Here is a 23,300-nt window from a genome sequence, read left to right on the forward strand (position 1 = left end):
TTGGGTTCACCCTTGCAGATGTAAAGCAAAGCAAACCAAAACAAAAGCGGGTGTTTAATAGAAAAAAAATCAGAGGAACTGAAAGAGCGTCCACTATGGCAAGATACGGCATCTGGCTTTGCCCCAGACTGGCCTCACTGGGTCGCATCTCCCACGCCCAGCACAGCTCTCGCCTCCGCGGGCACTGGTCTAGTTCCATGCCTTCAGCTGGGGAGGCAGCCCGTGGAGGGCCAGGAGGTGCCGTGAGCGAGATCACGTCCACCTGCAAGGCCCCACCACTCCAGCTGCCCCCATGTGCAGTACGGACGGCGGGAAGCTGGGCCCTTCTTGGGGGCAGAGCCCCCTCACAGAAACACCCCCTTCTAGGGCTTGCTTTCCCGAGAGGGGCTCCCAGCAGCCCACCAGCTGGCGAGGTCTCGGGTCCAGTGGAGCTCCTGCAGGGCTCCCCCAGCCACCCTGCCCAGGTCATCACGGCTGCTGGGACAGGAGGCCAGCACCCTCTGCAGCCTCATTGAGCCGGGGTGCCAGCCGTAGATCCCGGGGAGCGGGGCAGGGAGGTGGGGGGCTGCCGGGATGGAGGGTACAGCTGGGCAGCTGCACACAGCGAAGAGGACGCCAGGCTGTGGGGCTGCGGGCCTGGCACCTCGCAGTCCTGCCAATTTAGGACACTGCTTTGTTTACCTGTGGGGGACAGAAGAAAGACTGCAGGAGTGGTCAGCACCGTCAACACCCTCCTCATCCCCAGACCAGGCCGCTGTTCCTGCCCCACACCTGGGGCCCATCTCAGCTTCCAGAGATGGCCTGTAGCCCAGGGCAGCGGGAGGCAGGCCCAGGAGGGTCCCAGCTGTGCCCAGGGACCTGGGCTTGGAAGCCCGGGGTGCTGTCCCCAGCCCCATTCCCTGGGAGCGCCTTACAGCAGGAGCAGTACAGCTGCTCCATGACCCGGAAGCAGTTGTCCAGCAGGGCTTTGGGCCGCACCAGCTTCAGGCTCAGCCCCGGGGCACTCAGGAGCGACAAGACCGCTTCCACCTTGGGGCTGACCTCCACACCCTGGAAGGGAGGAGACTGTTAGGACCACAGGGACCACCTCAGCCAGGGAAGAGAGGGGCCCTCTCCCAGGAGAACCGCAGGGGCTGCCCACCTGGAGCTGTGCAAACCACAGAAGGAAGACAAGACTTCCTGTGACCAGGAGACCAGAGCAATTTCTCTCTCTCCCCTTCCTGCCGTGCCAATATCCTGGGAGGACCCCCGACACACACACACACTTGACACCCCCTCACTCAAGCACAGCACAAAGGCTTCTTTCCATTGTTGGGAAAAGGACCGCGGGGGGCAGCCCAGGACAGAGAGGAAATTGGGGGCATCCTTGCTGTTCTCCCCCAGGCTCAGCCACCACACGAGGGGTCATTGGCCCAGGGAAGTGTCCTCTGGGACTCAAAGATCTCCACCCACTCCAAGGAACAAGGACCCTCCAAGGGTCGTGTCTGAGGACACGGAGGCACAAGGCACACAGGGCCAGGTCTGGGGCTCCAAGCTTGGGGGCTTCTCTCCACAGCACTGAACAAGGAACCCAGCGTGGGGGGCGGCCTGGCGGAGGGACAGAGGCAGGGCTGGGGCCTCTGCAGAATTCTGGAAGGCATCGTGCAGAGAGGCTACGTGGGGCCTGAGCTGGGGGAGAACCTTCCTTAAAGTGGAGTGTGTTGGGTTGAACTGTGTGTCCCCCTAGCCCCCCAAAACACTCCAGCCAAGCCCTAACTCCTGTGAATGTGAATCTGTTTGGAAATAGGATCTTTGCAGGTGTGATTAAGTTAGGGATCTCCAGAGGTGAGCATCCTGGTTCTAGGGTGGGCCCTAAATCCAACAACTGGTGTCCTTGTAAGAGAAAGGACTTGCACAGGGGGAAAGGCCATGTGCCCACAGAGGCAGAGTTTGGCACGATGCCGCCTCCAGCTGAGAACACCAGCAGCCACCAGAGGCTGGAAGAGGCAGGAAGGATCCTCCCGAGAGCCTTTGTGGACCTCAGCCCTGCCAACACCCTGATGCCAGGCTTCTGGTCTCCAGAAGTGTGACAGATCATTTCTGCTGTTTTAAGCAACAAGGTAGTAGTGATTTGTTATGGTATTTGGCCCTAAAAACCTGACAGGCAAAGGCTTAAAGAGGGAAGTGGGGATGGCAGGAGGGAAGGGGGCTCATCCCCATGGCCCCCGCCCCTGCTGGGAGAACCCGCTTTCCCATAGATGCTGGGCATATCTGGAGCAAATTGGTGACCACCAACCTTGGGGGAGAGAAGAGAGGTTTAAAGGTCGGTGAAATCTAAATAGCCCAGGTGGGCTCAGCTTACCCACCATCTCCTTTGCAACCCCCAAGAGCACTCAGTCACGGAAAATCAAGGGTGGAAACTGTCCCTTCCCCAGGTTAGCTCCCACCCACCCGGCCCAAAAGAGCCCCAAGGGAATGGCTGGGTATCCCAGCCTCTGCCAGAACCAAGAGCATCCCAGAGTGCCCTGCAGCTGCCCCCTAAGCCCAGGTATCAGCTCACAGCCGCTATCGGGTGCAGCCGGGGAGCAGGTGGCAGTCTGGGCAAGTGTGTGCCAGGGTGCTGAGGATGGCTGGGGGCAAGGGGGAGGGAGAAGTGGGCGGTGGGGTGGGTCCCACACACAGGCAGGGCCTGCTCGGGCACCTGCTGGTCCCATCACCTTACTCTTCAGGCTCTTAGAGGACACCTCCAGGGCCTGCTTAGCAGGCGGTGCCTGGGAGCCACTCTGCTATTACTGGTTGAAGTTCCGAGTTCCCGTTGGGGCTCCCAGTGTGCGGTGCACAGTCTGTGGAGCTTGGCAAATGCGCCAGGTCGCGCGCCCACCGTTACAGTGCCGTACCCAAGAGTCTCGGCCCCCTGAAGACCTCCTGCACCCCACCTCGGCATCCTGCCTCTCCTCTCCCCCCGAAAACCTGGTTTCTTAGGTGTGGAAACAAAGCCAGAAGGCTCCACAGAGCAGTGAGCCCGAGCCTGGAACTGGTGCAGCTCCCGGCCCCGGGCCTGGGCTACCCGGGCACCCCTGCAGGGCTCCTCTTCCCTCCCATTCCTCCCACAGCCCGCAGGACAGGCCGGAACTCTTCCCGGGTTCCCGTCCTCCCCCGACAGCCCTTGGCCACCGCGAGCGCACACGCCCTGCCCGCCTGACCCTCCGCACGGCTCACCACGAGGCCCTGCTGCACGTCCAGCAGCAGCGTGTGCACCTCCTCCAGGTACTTCCGGGATGGGTGGCCCTCGAGCAGCACCTCCTGCACAGACTCAGTGGCACTGAGACTCACCCAGGCCCACAGATACCGCAGCTCCTGCTGGCTCACCCGGGACTTCTGCTGCAGGGACAGGAAAAAAAAATCGAAGCTCCCAGGCATGGGCCTCGGGGCCTCCCCCCACCACTCTGACCGCCCCCCACCCATCTTGCCCCTGCATGGAGAACAGACCGTGGGCATCCACTGTGGATGGCAGGCAACCTGGGCCTGAGCTGAGGGCAGGCTTGCTTGTGGGCCCAGGAAAGGCCCCAGGCCCCAGGACCTACCAGGACCAGGGTGTCTCTCAGGCTGAGCCCACAGGATGTCCCGGGAGGCAGAGCTCTCCCCAGCCCAGGAGGGGATTCTCACCAGCCTGCTGACGTTGGCCATTCTGAGCACCCCCTCATAAGGCACGCTGACCCTGTAGTTGATGGGGAAATAGTGCTTCTGGGGAAGGACAAGAACACACCAGGAGGCCAGAGTCAGAAACGGCTCAGACAGGCTCCCCAGCCTCCCAGATTACCGTAGAAGAGGCCCCAGGAGTGGCCCTTCGATGGCAGCGGTGGCCCTCTGCAGAGAGCCTCTACTAGGCTCCCCAGTGGGGTAAGGACAGCTCTGCCCTCTGGGACACAGGGGGGGCTACAGTGAAACACAAAGTTCCTGTTAAGGGAGAAGTTTCAAGCCAAAAGTAGTACAAGGGTCACACTAACCCAAGAGCAACATCTTTATTGAGGGTGAGGAAGATCACGTTAAAAGATTACTGTAAAACTGGCCCAGGTGATGGCTGTACAAGTACAACTCTGCAGATACACTAAAACCACCGAGCTGTCACTGAAACCACTTAAATGGGTATATGGTATGATATGTGAAGTTCATCTTGGTAAAACTGTTGAAAGAAAGACATAGAGTCCCAGGGTACGTATGCTTCTCCACCCTACAAAAAGAATCGTGCATTCCAAATTTCTAGGTCTTTTTCTCCCCTGCTAATAATAAGTGTCTGGGGTTCCCCCAGGGTTTCCTGGCATCCACTTCTGAGTCACGGGGTGAGGGCCACATGGAGGGAGGATCCAAGGTCAGCTCAGGTAGGAGGGTAGAGGCCCCCTGGGATGGCTGGGGGAGAGGGGTCTGTACCTGCAGACCAGACACACTGGGGGAGGTGGTGGAGACAGGGGCCATCGCAGGCTCAGGGTTGACACGGGTCCAAGGAGGGGCCCTGAATGCCCAGATCTTTATGCCCCATGGGCCAAGGGGCTTGGGAAGAGGGGCGCAGTGGGTGCCCACGTGGTTACCATGTACTGAAGGCGGTTCCTGTACTGCAGCTTGTCCCGCAGAAAGCCGGTGATGGCGCACTCCTCGCTCTGGGTCAAGGGCCACATCTCCAAACTCTCGCTCCCCAAGGCCACACCAAGGAAGATCCCAAGATCTGTGGACCTCGCCCGACAGGAACAGTGAGCAAACAGCACTGACTCCATAGTGCTGGGCGTGCAGGCCGTGCACTGCCCGCCCTCCCTTCTCGTGGTCATGTGGGGGACAGGGCTGGAGGCCATCCCACCACCAGGGATGTTTCCTTGGGATCCAGGCTCCAGAACAGCATCGCCAGGCAAACACGAGCAGTCCAGCCCATCCGCCCCCACCCCTGGCCAGCAGGTCCCCCAGGAGTCGCACCCTGGGGTTGGTCTCCAGTCTTGTCTCCACTGCTGCCCAGTGGGGCAGGCACAACCTCCCCTCTAGGGCAACTTCAGCCACCACCGCCCGCCCCAAGCCTGTTGACGCATTTCCCATCTGGGGATCCAGGAGATGTGGATTCTAGCTCCCATTCGCTACATGACTCTTGGGTGACCAAAGCCATTTTCTTCCCTGCTCTAGCTGACCTTGGCATCCCTCTCAGTTAGATGTACCAGTTGGTTTGTAGCGGCCCTTCCAGTTTGCTGGTTCTCTGATGCTAAGTGAATCTCGGGCGGTTTCTCTTCCCTGCAACAAGCAAGCTGCTCCCTCCGAACGTTACCAATTTTCACCACTGGGAGGCACTATGACTTCGAAAACAGGCCTAGCGATTTCCCCGTAACTGAACAGACTTAACAAAAAACACTTGAGAGAATTTGCAACAAATAGGAAAAAGGGTGAAACCGACATAAGATGGTATGTCAAAGATATTTTAATTTTAAAAAGAGGGGTTAAGTGATCAGAGCAGAAAGAAAATATAAATGGGCAAGAGATGTACCCAAAAAATCAAACTCACCACTGAAGATAAGAAATACATATTAAAACAATCAGACTACATGTTTCACCTACTGAAATGGAAAGGATTTGTTTGTTCGTTTTGCTGTTGTTTTTTAGTAATACTTGGTGCTGGCAAAGCAGTGAGGCAGGTGCTCTCATCCCAGAAAACAATTTGGCAATTTTTGTTGTTAATGAACTTTATGATGTCCACACCCCTCAGCCCATTAAACTCATTTGTAGGAATAAACCAGAAGGAAAACAAGAGAGGCATTACCAAAATATTTGTGGACAAAGTCTTCCTTGCAGCATTATTTTATAGTCATGAACATCTATAAATGGCCGAGATGGTCAATAATAACTATAGCCAATAAAATCCACGTTGTCAAATAATATTAATGATATGCTTACTATATGGTACGAAAAATACTTATGACATGCTTGGTAAAGTCTTATAACTTCATGACTCAGCACTCTGTATCTGGGTAGGTAGCATGACTTGGATCTTGTTAATTTTATATATGTGTGTGTGCCTAAGATTTATATTAGTATCTATTACTGTTTTAGTCAAAAGCAATGATTTCTTTTCTTTCTTTTCTTTTTCTCTTTTCTTTCCCAAAAGGCTGAGTCACCTCCTTGACCCACTGCTGGTAATGAGGAGGAATTACTGCCTGGACTTTGCCCACTCACCTCCCTGAACTTAGGAGGACTTTGTTCCCACGCCCCCACTCGCCTGGGTCTGCTCACCATCACGTTCACCTCCTCCTCAGTCCGCGGCCGAACCCTTGCGCCTGCCAGCCCCTCACCAGGTCTGCCCTCAGTCTACTCAAGCCCTGGGCCCCGTCTGGGCTGCAGCCCACCAGCCTGTCCTCTCTCACAAGTCCGACAACCACAATTTTTGTTGCAGTGTGCAGTACCCCCTTGCACTTCCTCTCTCTCTTCCCCTGTGCTTGACCCAGTATTTGGGAAAAAGAATAATAAACACAAATGGAATCGTTGTTTCTCCTTGCTTTTCTTGCCTCTAAATCATTAAACTTCTCAGCTGGTGCCGCTGCAGGTCAAGATCATTCCTTCCTGGGGGTTTCCATTCATCCTCGCCCCTGCGCTGGGTATCCCCTCACACTGCAGACCTCTTTCCAGGTTTCACCAAGGCTCCTTCCCTCCCCAGGATCCTCCATCTGTCTCTAGCACCTTCTGCCCAAAGCATTCATGAACTTGACCAGGGAACTTTGGTGTGTGTACACTATCTCTATTTGGGTTTATCTATCTCTAGTCCCTGGTATGTGAACACACAATGCGGTCACCACAACACAGTCTTGCTTACTGAGCACTTTAAGGGTTCACCTTGAGCCAGGAAACAGAAGCGTGCATCTGCATCTTCTGGAAAGCGGGTAAGGCCCAGAATGATCCACCCCAGAGAGTCTGTTTCAGTAGGACTAGGGTGGGGCCAGAGAATCTGCATTTCTAACAAGTTCCCAGGTGCTGCTGATCATCTGGGGACCTCACTTTGAGAAACTAGAGCAACAGCAGCAAACTGGTGTCCCAAAGGTCTACCTGGTTATTTCACGTAAAAACCTGAATTTCCATCTTTTCTTTAAAAGTCAGTATCTCTGTCCACACTGGGTCCCCTTTCCCATGTGGCAGTCACCCACTGGCAGTCCACTCCACCCCTCAGGTTTTACTTATCCTACCTGCCCTTCTCTGCATCCCTGTCCCGGGCCTTCACGGCCTGGCAATGTGGGTTCGTAGTAGGGACTGAGTCAGAGAGCCGCCTGTGCCAGCCTGGCCCACATGGACTGTGCCAGAAACATTGTTCAGAGATGATCTGCCTTCCTCCAAACTTATACTTCCTTTAAATCTGCAGCCAACTATCATTTCCAATTTTAGGCGCCTTTTCTGCTGTCTCCACCCCTAGGAACAGGCCAGCAAACAGGTGACCACACACAGACAGCACAGTGCAACAGGGAGCCCCTCAGCCAGCGCCAGCCTCTCTGCATCGAGGGGCCCGCCTTGCCCCGTCTCCCTCCAGAGGCAAGAGACCCACAGGACAGGGGAGGACACTGAAGAGAGAACAATGTGTGGAAGGAGCTTCCTGGCTCCCTGCAGGGAGTGGGGGGTTCTGTGCTCCCCGAGACAGCCCTCTGCACGGTGACAAACAGCTCTTGTCCACCCCGCTACCCCAGTGACCAAATCTGAGCCTGCACAGGGGATTGAATAACATCGTCCCCGCACCTCAAATTCTTGTTCACCCAGAAGCTCCAATGCAACCCTGTTTGGAAGTAGGGTCTTTGCAGCTATAATAAAGCCCTATAATAAAGCCCACCCTAAATCCGATGGCTGGTGTCCTTGTGAGAAGAGGAGAGGACACAGAGACAGAGGGAAAGGCCGTGTGAAGATGGAAAGGTGCTGCCAGAAGCCAGGGAGTGCCAGGAGTCCCCGAAGCTGGGAAAGGCAGGAAGGATCCTCCCCTGGGGCCTCTGGAGAGAGGCTGGCCTCACCAACACCTTGATTTTGGCCTCCTAGCCTCCAGAGCTGGGACAGAGTACACGTCTGCTGCTTAAGCCACCCAGTGTGTGGTGACTTGCTATGGCAGCCCATCCTTCTCCAGCATCCAGACCCCCCACAAGGCCCTGAGGGGTGGCTCCTCCCAGCCCATCTGTGCCAAGTCCTGCCACCTGCCTCCACAGGCTTTGTCCTCTCCCACACCTGTCATTCTTGTTTCCATCTCCCAAACTGAGCCTCATTCCTTCCTCCCCAGAAGGTTGCACCAGTGGTTCCTGGAAGTACAAGATTAATCTTCCCAAAGCAGGGGAACTCCCATGCACACCCCCACCCTGGACCAACCTTCCGGGGCTCTCAAGGCCTCAGCCGTCTGAGCCCACACCAGCCTTCCAGCCTGGCCTCTCACTGTCCCAGCGCTCAGCCTCTGCTCACGCCATGGGCCCTGCCTGGAACACTGTCCTCACCTCCCCACGCCCACCTGTGCCACCATCCCAAGTGGCACCTCACCCATGCTGCCCGTCCTGCTCCTCCCGTTCCCGTGACCTGGAAGCTTCCGGAGCACTGGGTCTGCCCACTCTGAATGCCCTGTCCTTTGGAGCCAAGCTGGACCCAAGTCCTCTGTGACTCCCTAGCAGAATCAAAGCCCAGGCCCCGCCCGTTCGGCTCACAGCTCCTAGTGCCTGACTCTGTGCCGGGCACTGAAGAGAGAGGCATGAGACAGCGCAGGCCCTTGTGCCATGGCAGGCACTGTCCCATGGGCACAGGGGAGGCACCAGCAAACTGCTGAGCTGGAGTCAGCTAAATTGCATCTTGGAGTCTGAAGGCATCTTGGTCTGGCCTCCCACCAGCGGCTCGAGTGGCCTCTACAGTCTTTTTTTTTCTGCCCTCATGTCAACTTGTTTTGCTTTTCCCCAACAGCACTGTTCTCTTTCTGCCTTTTAATTCTGTTCTATTGTGGAAGGAGTGGTAGAGGAAACAGGGTGACTTCTCCAGGTTCCTAGCTGCCCTCATGCATCCTGGGGCCCAGACACGTTCACAACCCACCCCCCACAACGCCCCCCACCCATGACCGGCCACACCCAGGGAGGACAGAAATCGTCTCTGACACCTCTGCCCCCACCATACTCCCAGCACCAAGGAGCCCCAGACGGCAGGGCTGCCATGTACCCCAGTGCCTGCCCCATCCCGCGGCCACCCAGTGACTGCGCCCAGCCAGCCTTGCACCCTCCATGGCCGCCTGGGCAGGGGTCAGCAGGAGGCTGGGCAGACGGAGTCCCCGAGCACGCTAGTCATAGCTGGGAAGCATCTCAGCTGCTCACTAGCAAGAATGGCCCAGTTGCCGTGGTTACAGCAGAGCCTGGCTCTGGGCCCAGGCCCCCTGGGGCGCTCTGCACGGAATCCCCCAGTACTCACAGTGCAGCCAGGCGAATCCCCTGGGCATGATGGTGTGCTGTGTCCCCAGAGAGCAGAGGCGGTGTCCCCAGCAGTGTGTGCATCCACAGAGGCCCGGGTGAGGCCTACATGGCCTCAGGTCAGTGAAGGTGGCCTGATGTCAGGGAAGGGCTGGCCGCGGGGGAGCAGCTGGCAGGTGCTCCTGGGTAGCACCCACCCTTATCTGCCTGGCAGTGCGGAGGGCAGCCCGGGGGCAGCGGCTGCGAGTCCCATGGCAGCCAGGACCTGGCCTGAGACAGCAGCCACGGGGTCTTCCCTCTCGAGCAGGAGGAGAGAGTCCCCAGCAGGCCCCTCGGAATCTGGGGCTGGGTTGTGCTTTCTCTGATTTCCCCGTCTGCAGCTGCTCAATGTGAAATCTGGCTCTGGAAAGAGAAAGGAGGAGAGAAGCTGATTATGTAAGAGCAGGGCTGCCACTCAGCCATCAGCCACAGGCACCCAGAGCCTACTGTGCATGCTGCCCCACCGCCCACAGGGACCCCTCAGAAAGGGGGTGGGTGCACAGCCCTGCCCTGCTGGGCGGACGCAGGAACACAGGCTTGCACACAGGAAATGACTCCGGAACATCCAAAGGCCAGCTCTGGCCCAGGAGTGAGCTACAGTGGCACACATCAGCAAAGTGGCCTGATGTCAGGGAAGGGCTGGCTGATGCAGCCACAGGTCTGCACAAAAGCAGGACCAAGAAATGACTGGGCCATGGGGGTTCAGTCAAGGAGGCCTCCTGCAGGAGGTGGCATTGCAGGTGAAGTACTTGACTGACTCAGGCTGCAGGGAATCAGAAACAGATCATTCCCCCTCCACTCCTCTGAGGCTCAGTCCCATCATCCTATTACTCCAAGTCCTCATCCCCTCCCGGGTTGCCAGTGAAATACCAGACGCCTGGTTAAATTTGAATTTCAGGTAAACACACATTTTTTTTTAGTATAAGTATGTCTGAAATATTGCATAGAATACACTTCTACTAAAAAAAAAAAAATTAACTGTTTATCTGCAATTCCCCATGAAGTGGGAGTCCAGTATTTTTATTTTGCTAAATTTAGCAAGTATATGACAGTAACAGGCTAGCTCTTCCAGAACGCTTGCTCCCTGCTAGGCCCAGGGGTAAGGCCTTTATATTCACTGAATCCACACAACAACCTTAGGGGGCCATAAAAATCTCATCCATGAAGAAACGGGGGCCCAGAAAGGTTAAGGCACTTGGCCAAAGGTTACACTGCTTGCAAGAAGCACAGTGGGAATTCAAAGCCCGCCTGCTGGCAGCGCCTCCCGCAAGCCGGTGCCCACTGGTGAGCCAGGAAGCCCGTGGCTCTCACAGTCACCTCCTCGATCCCTCACTGAATTCAGCGAGGTGCGGGCTGTTGTCCCGATTTTGCAGATGAAGAAACAGGTTCAGAGACCCCGAGCCGGCCAGCGAGAGAGCCGGCTCGGGGATTCCGTCTGGCAGGTTCTGTTTGTTCCGTGCCTGTGCCTGCTCCCTGTTTCCCCTGTGGGCAGGGAAATGGCCACAGGCTGATGGCACAAGGGAAAGCAGGTATGGCTTGGGGTCTTCCCCACCGTGCATCCATCCCCACAGGATGCACCGGAAGCGCTGGCCCTCACCCTCGGAGGCCCCCAGCAGTAGGCAGGGCCTTGCACAAAGCACACAGGGGTCCCGCGCACCCTTGTGTGAGGAGGTCCCTCAGGTCTCAGCTGCTCCCCCGTCCCACCCTGGCAGTTCCCTGCTGTCACAGTGTCACTGCAAAGACTAACTTAACTGAAACTTTTGTTGCTCTTTTTTTTTAAGGTTTATTGAGGTATAATTTACAGACAGCAAAATTCACCTTTTTTAGTGTATAATTCTATGACTTTTGAAAAATTCATACAGCTGTATGACCACTACAATAATCAAGTTATAAAATATTTCCATCCACCCAGGAAATTCCCTCAAGCAGCTCTGTAGTCAACCTGCTTCCTCACCTCCAGCCACAGGCAAACTTCATCTGCACTCAGCCCTGCAGGTTGGCTCTGAGATGCCACATGAAGAGTCACAGCGCACAGCCCTGCGTCAGGCTCCGTCACTGAGCCGCCCACACTGGGTGCCCGCTGGCTGCTCCAGGACAGTGCTCTGTGCTTTTCCCTTGCTGAATAGTATTCCACTGCACAGACCACTGTTTGCTTGTCCAACCACCAGCTGAAGCGCATCAGGGCTGTTCCCAGTTTTTGATGCTTCTGAGTAAAGCCCTTACAGGCCTCCACATAGAGTTTTGGTGTGGAAGTTGCATTTTTGGGGGGGTTTGCTCTAATTACCAGGCATCGTGCTCCACAGCCCTGAACATCTCAGCTCTGTGTGCTGCCCCTGGGGGCCGGGCAGTGGTCTCCTGCTGTTGTTCTGCGCCCCCCGGAGGGAGTGTCCCTCATCCTGGACCTGTCCACACAGGCACACACCAGAATCAGGCCCTGCGGCCCATCCACACCCTACAGAAATCCCCTTGGCAGCTTCCTCAATGAGGAATCTCTCAGAAAGGCCCTCAGAGCCGAGCCCCACCACACACCCTGGGCTACCAGACCCTGATGGAGAAGCTGAGAAAGTGCGAATGGGCTCATGCTCACCTTCATGCCACTCCACAGAGTCCTGAGCCTGCGTGCCGTCTGTGGTCCCACCCCTTGAGCCCCACCAAAAGGGGGGAAATCCACACAAGCCAAAGAGGACACTGAGTTGGTGGAGGGGGCATGGAGGAAATCAGGCCGCTCCCTCCTTGGCCAACAAGTCCTGGCCAGTGGCCTGCGGGCAATCTGCTAAGAGTGGCCTTCCCCACCCGGGAGAGGGCCCAGGGCCATTCTCTCTCTCCGTCCCTCTTCCTCTGACGGAGGACGGTGGAGATTTTGAGAACAGGCCTCTCCTATCCACCCGCCTCCTACCCCGGGGCTTGCGGTGGCCATTAGGAAACTCACACGGGCTAGTTGGGCAAGAAAGTAAAAGCTGGAGCATTAGGCTCAGTGTGGGCAGCATCACTTTCACCAACTCACGCCTCGAGGGTCCTGGGAGGGCAAGGAGGTGGGAGGAAGGGAAGGCACGTGTGTGAGGAGGGAAGGGGGTGACAAGGAGCTAAATCCTCCATGGCGGGGAATCAGCAGATAACGTCTCAAGTGAAGAATTAGCAATATGAGCGTCCTCTTCATCTAGTTATTTTAAGGTTCAAAGTCTCGTGTCTAGGCAGCAGGAAATGGGGAAAAGGGAGCTGGCCAGAGCCGTTGTGGTTCATAACAGCATCATATTCTGAACTATTTTGTTCTTTAAATCAGGCACAGGTATAACTTTGATTTAAAAAATGAAACTAAACTGTGAAAGAGACTGTGCTGGAACTGTGTTGCAATGTCTGTCCAGGTCGGGCAGCAAGGACCTGCCTCCCCTGGGAACTCAAAGGTGGCCTCCTTTCCAAAGCCACCTGCTCTGGCGCCTCCCTTCCCTGCCTGAAAAGCGAGACCGCACAGCGTTCCCAGGAACGGGCCGTGAAACCCGGCTTGGAACCCCGCAGCTGAGCTCTGGAGCCTGGGTCCCAGGCTGAAGAGGAGATGCGGTTTGATGCTCAGGACACACAGCCCGCGTGCCTACTTCATCGGAACAAACCACCCCAACATGCAGGGACAACCACAGTCATTCATTTTTTTTTTTTTTTTTTACGAATCGGTATGTTGTCTGGGCTGGGCTGACCCCGGCTGGGCCGGCTCAGCTGGTGGGTCAGAGGGTGCTGGCTGATCCAGGTTGGCCTCAGCTGGGATGACTCAGCCCTGGCAGGCTGGCCTCGGCTTGTTCTCACAGCAGTCAGGGTTCCAAGGAAGGGAGTAACTGAGTCAATGCCCCTTACGGCCAAGGCACAGAACAATCACCCCATCATTTTTACTACAGTCTGTTGGCCAAAGAAGATTCAAAGAGGGGGAAGTAGACTCCATTTCTTGATGAAAAAAGCTGCAAAATATATTTCACTGCTAAGGGCATGGATGGAGATGTGTGTGAATACCTGGGGCCACTTCTGCAATCGATTAGACCTGCACAGAGCATTCCTCTCCCAAAGCAGCCACGCCTGACCTGAGGCCCAGGGAACAAAGTACTAGACAGCCTGCTCCAGCCTGACCTCTTCCCTGGAGACAGGGCAGGGCCACAAGGACCTCAGAGACATTCCCAACCCCCACATTCTAGAGATAAGGACTTAGAAGCTGAGGGGGCAGGGGGAGGAAACGGCCCAAGTTCCACACCGTCCTGTCAGGCTGCTCCGCCTCTGGGAATGTGGGGATGGACAGTAACTGTCAGCCACAGGAGTGAGTCACAGATGTTCTGTTCAAGGAGGAGATGGAAGAAAAATAAGACTGAGTTTAGGACACAGAAAAAGGGAGACAAAACAGAAATAGAAACAATTTATTCCGGTCAATTCCATCAGCCCAGGATTTATATTTCTGACTGACAGTTCACCCCCCACATCTACTCTACCAGTGGAAATAGTATGCGAGACCTGGGGCCCGTGAATCACACAAGACCCACTCTTGGCCCCATGTGAGAAGAGAGTCTCACGCAGGGGACAGGCTGGGTCAGCCTTTGGCCAGCACCCTTGGCCCCCATTCAGGAGAAGTCCAATGTGCAAAGGAATTTTTGGTTCTCCACCCCCAGATCTGGGCTTGGCGGGGTGCCTTGCTCTAACCAATGGGATGTGATCGTGCCTCAGGGATTCTCCTCTCTTGCTCCAGGAAGGCTTCTGTCATGTGAACACTTGAGTGAGGCCATCTGTCCCCAATCAGGTCAGCCCAGAATCCCAGCCACCCCACAGAATCATGAGAAATAAGCATGTGTTTATTTGCAACCACTAAGTGTGGGGGGTAAGTTTTTATGCAGCAAAAGCTAAGTGATAACAGCAAGGAAGTGCATCATCTCCGCAAATGCTCTCTAACGAGCCGGATCGGTTCTCACCCAAAGCATCTTCTGGAAGTGTTTAGGTGCTTTCTTTCCTCAAAATGAATCTCGGTTCCAAGTTAGGAGGACCTCAAGGGCAAACGTGCTGCCAGTGCCCTAGGGCCTAGGTCAGAAACTTCCGTTGGAAGACAAACTTTCGGGAATTCTGTACTAATCATGACTTGTTTTCCCCTCTGTCATTTTCGATTTATTTTTGAAACTTTTTATTACAGAAATTATTAAATCTAAACAAGGTAGAATAATAGGTGTAACAACCTCACCCCACACTTGATGGTTTCAAATAAATACGAATATTTCTCATGATTCTGTGGGGTGCCTGGGATGCTGGGCTGACTTGATTGGGGCCAGATGGCCTCACTCAAATGCCCGCAGCCTCTACAGTGCCTCCTGTAGGAGGTTAGCAAGCAAGTGTTCACAGGACGGAAGCCTTCCTGGAGCAAGAAAGAAGCCCCGAGGCACGAACACATCCCCGTTGGTCAGAGCAAGTCACACAGCCAAGCCCAGAATCAAGGCGTGGGGAAACAGAAATGCCTTTGCAGGTTGGGCTTGTCCTTGAACATGGCCCCCATACAGCCGTGATGCAGCTTCAACAATTATCGACACTCTGTCCTTCCTGTTTCACCCATCCCTCAATTTTTCTGTAGCCTAGAGTATTTTAAAACATACGATGTTTTACAACCGAGCAAGTCTGCATTTTCTGGTCCTGGATGGCTTCCTTTCATTAGCTAAACTGAAAAAAGAGACATAATGTTTTGCCAGTATGTGAGGATTTTTTAAATATAATCATATTATTAGTATGACACATTCCCAAGTCAAAAATTCCTTATAACATCTAACACAGAACCCACGTTCAGTATCCCCTAGTCATTTTTAAAATGTCTTTTCTTAAGTTGCTTTTTTTGAATCAAGAGCCCAACAAGGTGGTCCATTGATTCACGTGCCTCTGCATCTTTCTTCCTATTTTTAATATTAAGATATAATTCACATGCCATGAAATTTGCCATTGTTAAGTGGGTACAATTCAATGGGTTTTTGGTTTTCTTAGTATATTCACAAATCATCACAATCTAATTCCAGAACATTTCCATCACCCCAAAAATAAACTCTATATTCACTAGCAGTCACTATTTCTTCTGTCCCCCAGTCCCTGCGGGACTGATAGAATAATCACAGAAACAGAAAGAAGAATCACCTGCTTTCTAGCTCTGTGGACGTGCCATTCCGGACATTTCACATAAAGGGAGTCACATGGTATGTGGCCTTTCTGACTGGCTTCGTCCACTCAGCATGTTTTCAGGATTCATTCATCATGTAGCATGTAATAAACTGAAGGCTTGTGTGCCCCCCACCCACCCAAACTCATACTGAAGCCCGTACCCCCACCGCGCTGGTATTTGGAGATGGGAACTTGGGGAGGCAATCAGGTTAGATGAGGTCATCAGGGTGAGGCCCTCATGGTGGGATTCATGCATTTATAAGAACAGACCCCAGAGGGCTTGCTCTCTCTCTCTCCCTGCTCCCACAAAGAAGAGATCCTACGAGCACCGGCAGGAAGACCCTGTCTGCACCGAAGGGGACAGTCCACACCAGAAGCCAGCCACGCGGGCGCTCCGATCCCGAGAACTGTGAGAAAGGGAATTTCTGCTGTTTAAGCCACCCAGCCCATTGTATTTGATTATCACAGCCCGAGCAGACTAGGACACAAAGACCCAGCATCTATCAGTACTTCAATCTCTTAAGAGTCAAAACATTTCATCCTCTTCATTTTTTTTCCTTTCTTAATAAAGTTTAACAGTAAAACAAAAATCCACAAGCTGTCCCCCCTGTTCACCCCACTGCTCCCCCCTTCCTGCAGCCTTTGGCCCCAGCTCCCCTTCCCTCACCCTGCTCCCCCAAACACCGGACGTGAGCCAAGAAAATGAGACCTCTAAGTACGTGGAGACATGACGAAGGCAGGAGGCGAGTGCTGTCCACAGTCAAGGTTGAACAGGTCAAGTCTGCATTTTCTGAGTTCTGGATGGTTCGCGTACATTAGCTAAACTGAAGAAAGAAATTCCGTGGGCCAGATGCTTCAAAGCTGAAGTCCCCAGGACCACAGGAGGATGCCTTGAAAATATTGTTTGCATCAAAATCATCCATCTTTGTGCCCTCGTCATCTCCTGTCCACCGTCACAGTGAGCCTTTTATTTGGGATCAAAGAGGATGGGGAAAGCTTTTCTGCTGTCCTTGAACCTGTTCTTCTCTTTCTGAACTCTGACACTGGGTCCACTGTGCCCACATGGGTGGTGCATTAAGGCCCGTTTCCTGTAAGCTTTCTTGATCTTGCCCTTGATCTCGTCCACTCCCAGAATCTCGAAGTGATCTTTCCTCTTACTCTTCTGCAGTGCAAGCAGTGCATTTTTAAAGAGCTGGTTATGTTCTGATGTTTTCTTTGTCTGATACACTTTTTCATCGTCCCACATGCTCCTTCATACTGTCCATGCAATACTTTGGTGTCCGTGCAACACCGAGCTCTTCTCAAGGAGGCTTCTGTGTGTTTGTCATCGAGCTTCACTGCATTTGTGAAGTTTTCTATTGCACCATCTTAGTTTCCTAAGCTTGGAATTAGCCGTACCCTGATCACAGCAGAGTTGGGCATTGATTTCTACACTGTTGAGGACTATTCCCAGGCTTTCTGGGCACAGTTCATGTGTTAACTTGTCATTTCTTTCTTTAAATGCTTTATTCCCTATCTTCTTTCTTTGCTTCAAGTGCTTTGGCATTTCTGCAAGCAAGGCAAGTCTTTTCGTGGTCAGGAGCCATCCTGAGGGCCTGTACAAAAAAAACTGAAATGTCTTCTCAATACAATCTTCCTAATAAAGGCAAAGACTTCATACTTGCAGACCATCTGCATTGGTAGAATACACTTGTAAAATGTCACTGGCCACAGAGAGTACTTCTGGATAATGACCGAGCATTGCTAAATATTTCGCCTTGAGAATTTTGAAGCAATGGCAGGCAGGGGCAAATTCTAGGGCATGGTCCTTGCAGAAAACAACCTTCTGAAGATCCCACTTCTCAAAACCCATTTCTGCTATTTTCTCATATTCAGTGCCCACATTAGCATTCTTGAACTGCTGTGCTGCACATGTTTGGGATCCAGCCCTAGGGCTCTCCAGGTGCTGAGACATGCCGCCATTGATGAGAAAGGTGGCATTTGCCCTCTCGTACGTATCCCCAGACCAAACTGTCATCCAACCTCACCGGCTGCTGGGCATCTCTAGGAGCTTCCCGGAACATTCTAAGCATCATCAAGGTAGCTGCTTGATCCCTATAGTACTCAGCACTTTTAGGACACATACCTATGCATTCTGGATAGTAGTTATAAGTTTCATTGCCATCTTTCTTGGCATTCTAGGCATTTCCTTGCTCCTTCTCAGACTGCTTCCCTCCACCCTTCTTGGTCGTGGAGCAGCTCTGGCTCATCCCAGTCATTATACATCTTGCTCCATGGCAGCCGCCATCTTACCACCAGGACCAGTACTTCATTCTTTTTATTGTCAAATAATATTCCATTGCCTGGATACACCACATTTTCTCTATCCATTCACCAGTTAATGGACATTTGGGTTGTTTTCATTTGGGGGCTATTATGAATAATATTGCTATGAATGTTCATACACAAGTTTTTGGAATTTCAACATTCCTAGGAAAGGGGTCGCTGGGTCATAGTTAAACTTTAAATTTAACTTTTTGAGGAACTGCCAGTCTGTTTTTTAAAGTAGCTACACCATTTTATATTCCCATCAGCAGTGTATCGGGTTTCTGATTTCTCCACATCCTCACCAACACGTTATCTTTTTTATTATACCCATCCTAGTGGGTGTGAAGTGGTATCTCACTGTGGTTTTTATTTACATTTTTCTGATGACTAATAATGTTAAGCATCTTTCCAGATGCTTATATTATCCATTTGTGTATCTTCTTGGGAGAAATGACTACTCAAATCCTTTGCCCATTTTTTAACTGGTTTTTCTTAAGATTTTTTTGAGTTGTAGGAGTTCTGGGTACTAGACTCTTATCAGATATATGATTTGTAAATATTTTCTCCCATGTTGTGGGTTGTTATTTCACTTTCTTGATAATGTCCCTTGATACACAGAAGTTTTTAAGTTTGATAAAGTTCTATTTATATTTTTTTCTTTTTGCTTGCTTGTGTTTTTGGTGTCATATCTAAGAAACTGTTGTCTAATCCAAGCTCACAAAAGCTTACATGTGTTTTATTCTAAGAGTTTTATACTTTTAGCTCTTAGGTTTAGGTATTTGATGCACCTGGAGTTAAGTTTTGTATGTGGTGTGAGTTAGGAGTCCAACATTATGCTTTTGCATGTGGCTATCCAGTTGTTCCAGCAACATTTTTGAAAACTATTCTTTCTCCCATTGAATGGTCTTGGCACCCTTGCCAAAAATCAGGGGACCACAGAAGCATAGACACATTGGGATTTATTTCTGGACCATCAAGTCTATGCCATTCATCTATACGTCTACCCTTATGCCAGTACCACACTGCCTTCTTCTGTTTTGCAGGTTTGTAGTAAGTTTTGAACTCTTCATACTTTTTCATCTTTAATAGCAATTTTCTTTCCCTCTCTGTTGTTGTTGAAGAAACTGTGCCACTTATCCTGTAGACTCCCCGCAGTCTGGATGTGGTTGATCGCATCCTTGGAACGCCATTTAACATACTTAGCCCGGTATTTCTAATATTCAGATCAAGAAGCTTTGCTGGACTCAGAATTTTTATAGGAGGTGTTGCATTACATCAGGAAGCACAAAATATCTGCCTGTCCCATTTTAGTGAGCTAATGTCATGTTCTTTCTCCATGTTCTATCCATTATAGAGCTCCCCATAAACCTTTTACCTTTCATCAAATACCAGTGATTATAGCCTTGATCCAGTATTTCATTAGGAGGAACTTTCTGTTTCTGTCTTTCCTTCTGCATTTGTTACTATGATTCTTCTATAATGTAGAACTGTATCCTTCATCATCTACTGTCTTATCTTCAAGTCTTGGTCTTTGTAGAAAAAGCAGGACAAAAGTTTGATTCTTTCCCTTACTTACCAGCTTTGAGAATGAATTGTTCCCTAGAATCTTCCAAAGGCACCTTTTTCAGTGTCACTTTGAATTCATTACTTTAATTTTTTAATTATAAATTTCAATTCATTGCACTTACTTTTAGGTCATGTTTATTGAGATATAACTGCTGTACACTAAAGTTCACCATCTTCAAGTGTTTGTTTCATGAATTTCAAATATATACATTATTCTAAGATACAGAATATTTCTATCACCCCTAAAAGTTCCCTTTGCAGTCAATCCCCTTCCCCACTCCACACCTCTAACAATCAATTATATAATTTCTGTTCCAAGAGGTTTTTTTCCCAGAATATTATGTGAACAGAATCTTATAGTATGTTGCCACTTATTTTTCTTTCTTATAGTATGTTGCCATTTTTTTCCGTGTTTTCTTTCACTTAGCAAATGCACTGGGGCTTTATCCATGTTGCTGACTATATCTGTAGCCTATTCCTTTTATTACTTAGTATTCCATAGTACCAGTTTGTTTATCCATTTATCAGTTGACAGACCTTTGAGTTGCTTCCAGATTTCTTCAAGTATGAATAAAGCTGCATACATCTGCCTACAGATCTTTCTGTGGACAAAAGTTTTTATTTCCCTTAGGTAAATGCTAGGTCACATGATATCTGGAGAGTCAACAAAAACAAATTGTCCAACTGTTTTCCAAAGTGGTTCTTTGTTATTCTTCCTCCATATTTGAATTATTTTATCACTTGGCTACTGGAAAGTCCTTCCAGTAAATTCCTGTCCTATGGACAGGACTCCAGTAGTCTTCAATAGATTGCTTGCTTTCAAGCTTGACTGGAGTTCCCAGGTGAATCTTTTTCATTTTCTACCTCACATCTTTTTTGTCTCAGGCTGAAAATCTTGTTTCCTAATGGCACATAAAATAATTATTTATTTGCTTTATCCATACATTCATGTATTTTTTTAATTTGGCTACTTTATTCAGCCCTTATAAGGTAAATGTGCAGACTTAACATTAGACAATTCAGTTTCTTTCATTTTATTTTTAAAATGGCCCCACTTCTCAGGACAGACCACCACAAATGCAAGATGCAATCCTTGGGTCTGACTGGGACCATGTTCACCTGCTCTCCTAAACGCACTAGCTCAGCCTCAAAAGAGGAAATTACAAATCTGAGAAGTTAGGGAAAGGTGTAAACTAGGAATTCTAATTAAACAAGAAAAATCAATTGACACTGATGCTCTATTCTTCACTATCAGTATTAATACAAACTCAACCCTTTTAAATCAGGGAACCTGCCGGGTGGGGAGGAAGAAGGGGATTGAGGGGTATTATGATTGGCACACATGGTGTGGGAGGGATCATGAGAAAGGATACATATATATACTAGTTTTAACATAGTAACACTGATATTATAACTTAACAATATGACAAGTCTGTGCAGGTTAAGATTTCTTTGTGATTCTATCTTAGGTTATATTCCCACTGGGACTGTGTAGTCAAAAGACCATGCATTTCCATTTGTTTCTTATTTTTAGGGATTAAAAATGTTTGGTTTTAATTACATAAAACACTTAGATAAATCCAAAGTAAAACTATAAAAGGTATGCTCAGAAATGTCTAGTTTCTAGTCCTGATCTTTCTCCCTCTCACTTCCTCCTCCTTGATAGATAAACATTTTTATTAGTTTTTCATTTATCCTTGCATTGTTTATATTTTAAAATAGAAGCATATTTTCATAGTCCCTCTCTTTTCACCTACAAAAGGTGGGCATTGCACAAATTCTTTTGTGACTTGCTTTTTAAAACTGTTTTAGAATACAACACAGATACAGATAACATAAAACAGATGTACTGAATTATTATAAGACAATCACATATTATAACTACTGCCCAATCAAGAAACAGAACCCAGCTAGCCACCCCAGAGACCCCATTCCAATCACAGCTCCCCCAAGAATGACCACTGTCCTATTACAGTAATCACTTTGTTGGGTTTGTTGTTTTTTTTTTTTTTACAGTTTTATCAACCAAGTGCACATCCCTGAACACTATAATTTAGTTTTCAGCTTTGTCCAATTTTTTAAATTTCCTATATCTTTTAAGTTTCTTTTAATCTGTGGGATTTCCCCTCCATCCCATTCTTTCCCCTATAATTCATCTGTGGAAGATGCCAGGATGTTCACCCTGTAGAGTGTCCCTGGTCTAGACTTTGCTGATTGCACACTCATGACACAATTCAAAATGTCCCTCTGTCCTCTGTTTCTGCTCTATGGCCGTGGTACTGGATTCAGGCTCAAACCTTTTGTCAAGAGTATGAGTGGAACCGGGTTCTTTCAACAGCAGGCTGTAATGTCTATGTTTCACTCTCCTGATGCTGGCAGCCCTGGGTGTTTAATGCCTAGACAATTCATCAAAGGTTGCTAAGTGTGATATTCTCACTCACACCGCAGTCTGATCAGGCCTTTTCCCATGAGGCGGCAGAAACAGCAGTTCATCAACAGCTCTGCCAGAGCGTCCAACGTGAATGAAATACTGTCCTTTCCTCCCACACTTCATTTGGGAAATCCACGCCTCTGTGATTTGTTTCCAAATGCCTGCTTCTCAGATAAGGATTGGCTGGGGTCCAGACTTGCGCTGCCTTCACCTTTGCCGTCCAAAGCCGCCTGAACAATGCTGCCAAGTAAGACCAGCTCCTGGGTCCAGGGACCGAATACCTCCAGCCAGCAGCACACTTCTGGCAGGTGCCACATGTATGTGACCAGCGTCAGCACACATGGGAGGTTTGGCACCCACACCGGATCCCTGTGGCATCTCCCAAGCTGGAGTATCATCGTAGGTGAAACAAAGCAGGAAAACCTGCCCAGTGCTACAGGTGGCAGAAGCGCTGAGACAGGAAGATGCCTTTCTCAGCATTCCTTAGAGCCAGTTGTCTAGCACAACACTATTTGGGCCACACCTACATATATTGAGCTATATTTCTCTATAGTCACTCACATTTTTACTTAAATTCATCTGTAAAGAAAACTTTATAACACTTTCATGAAAAGAAAAACAGTTTTCCCTTGCCAAAATGAGAAGGCAACATGAAGGAAAGCAAAATAATATAATTAAATGCTAACGAGAAAGCTCTCCCTGCCCACGGCTCTGAGCTAGGGATGGCGCCCCCATTCTGGAAAAGGGAAATTAGCAAAGATTAGAGAGGTGTGCCAAACACATCGGCACCAGATTGAGATTTTCTCCTAGTGCAGTAGTTCTCAAACAAGAAATGGGTTTTGTCCCCCAGGTGACATTTGGCAATATCTAAAGATATTTTTCCTAGTCACAACTGGGGGTAGGGGTGCTCCTTATAGCTAGAAGGTGGAGGCCGGGGATGCTATAAACATCCCACAGTGCACAGGATAGTCCCCCTGCTTCCCCCAGCAACAAAGAATTTTCCAGCCCCAAGTGTCAACAGTGGTGAGGCTGAGAAACCCTGTCCTAGAGAAAAAGGGTTAAAAAGAACCAAAAAGTAACTTCCTCACTCTGGGATTCAATGTAATTTAATGCAGGATCCAGATACCATGTAACACTGTAGGTAAGATTGTAACATTTCCAGAATATCCTGCCTGGCTTTAGTACATCTGCATATCAACGGGCGCTGAAGGGTGGAGAGAAGTATGGCTTTAGTGCATTTGCATCATTCCTCAGGGGTGGAGAGAAGTTCATCTCCGTATCAGTGAGTAATTACCTGGGCAAGGAGGGCTTACCTGTACCGGAAAGGTCAGGGGAGGGCGGGTTTTGCTGCTGCTGGAACAGGAAAGAGAGATGGGCCGGATGGCAGTTTGTAA

At 50.4% G+C, this 23,300-nt stretch overlaps 1 protein-coding gene and 1 pseudogene across 4 annotated transcripts in view; both read right to left on the reverse strand.

Annotated features, from left to right (window-relative positions):
• Positions 1–35: 35 nt before the first annotated feature.
• IL34 (interleukin 34) overlaps positions 36–23,300 on the reverse strand; it is a 54,037-nt gene continuing 30,772 nt past the window's right edge. Inside the window, exons 2-7 of one of the 4 annotated variants that reach the window (XM_017660298.3) lie at positions 9,409–9,809; positions 4,566–4,699; positions 3,646–3,723; positions 3,199–3,357; positions 915–1,050; positions 36–681 (exon numbers count right to left, since the gene is read on the reverse strand). In XM_017660298.3, coding sequence (XP_017515787.1) covers positions 509–681; positions 915–1,050; positions 3,199–3,357; positions 3,646–3,723; positions 4,566–4,699; positions 9,409–9,436 — 708 coding nt within the window. In that variant the 5' untranslated portion in view covers positions 9,437–9,809 and the 3' untranslated portion in view covers positions 36–508. Of the gene's footprint in view, positions 682–914; positions 1,051–3,198; positions 3,361–3,645; positions 3,724–4,565; positions 9,032–9,408; positions 9,810–23,300 lie in introns of those variants that run through there. The other 3 variants (XM_017660297.2, XM_017660294.3, XM_017660293.3) reach the window with 3 other exon arrangements.
• Positions 16,284–22,593, reverse strand: LOC108397084 (dnaJ homolog subfamily C member 7 pseudogene; annotated as a pseudogene).

Source organism: Manis javanica, chromosome 17 (assembly GCF_040802235.1).
Source record: "Manis javanica isolate MJ-LG chromosome 17, MJ_LKY, whole genome shotgun sequence".
NCBI classification, from domain to species: Eukaryota; Metazoa; Chordata; class Mammalia; order Pholidota; family Manidae; genus Manis; species Manis javanica.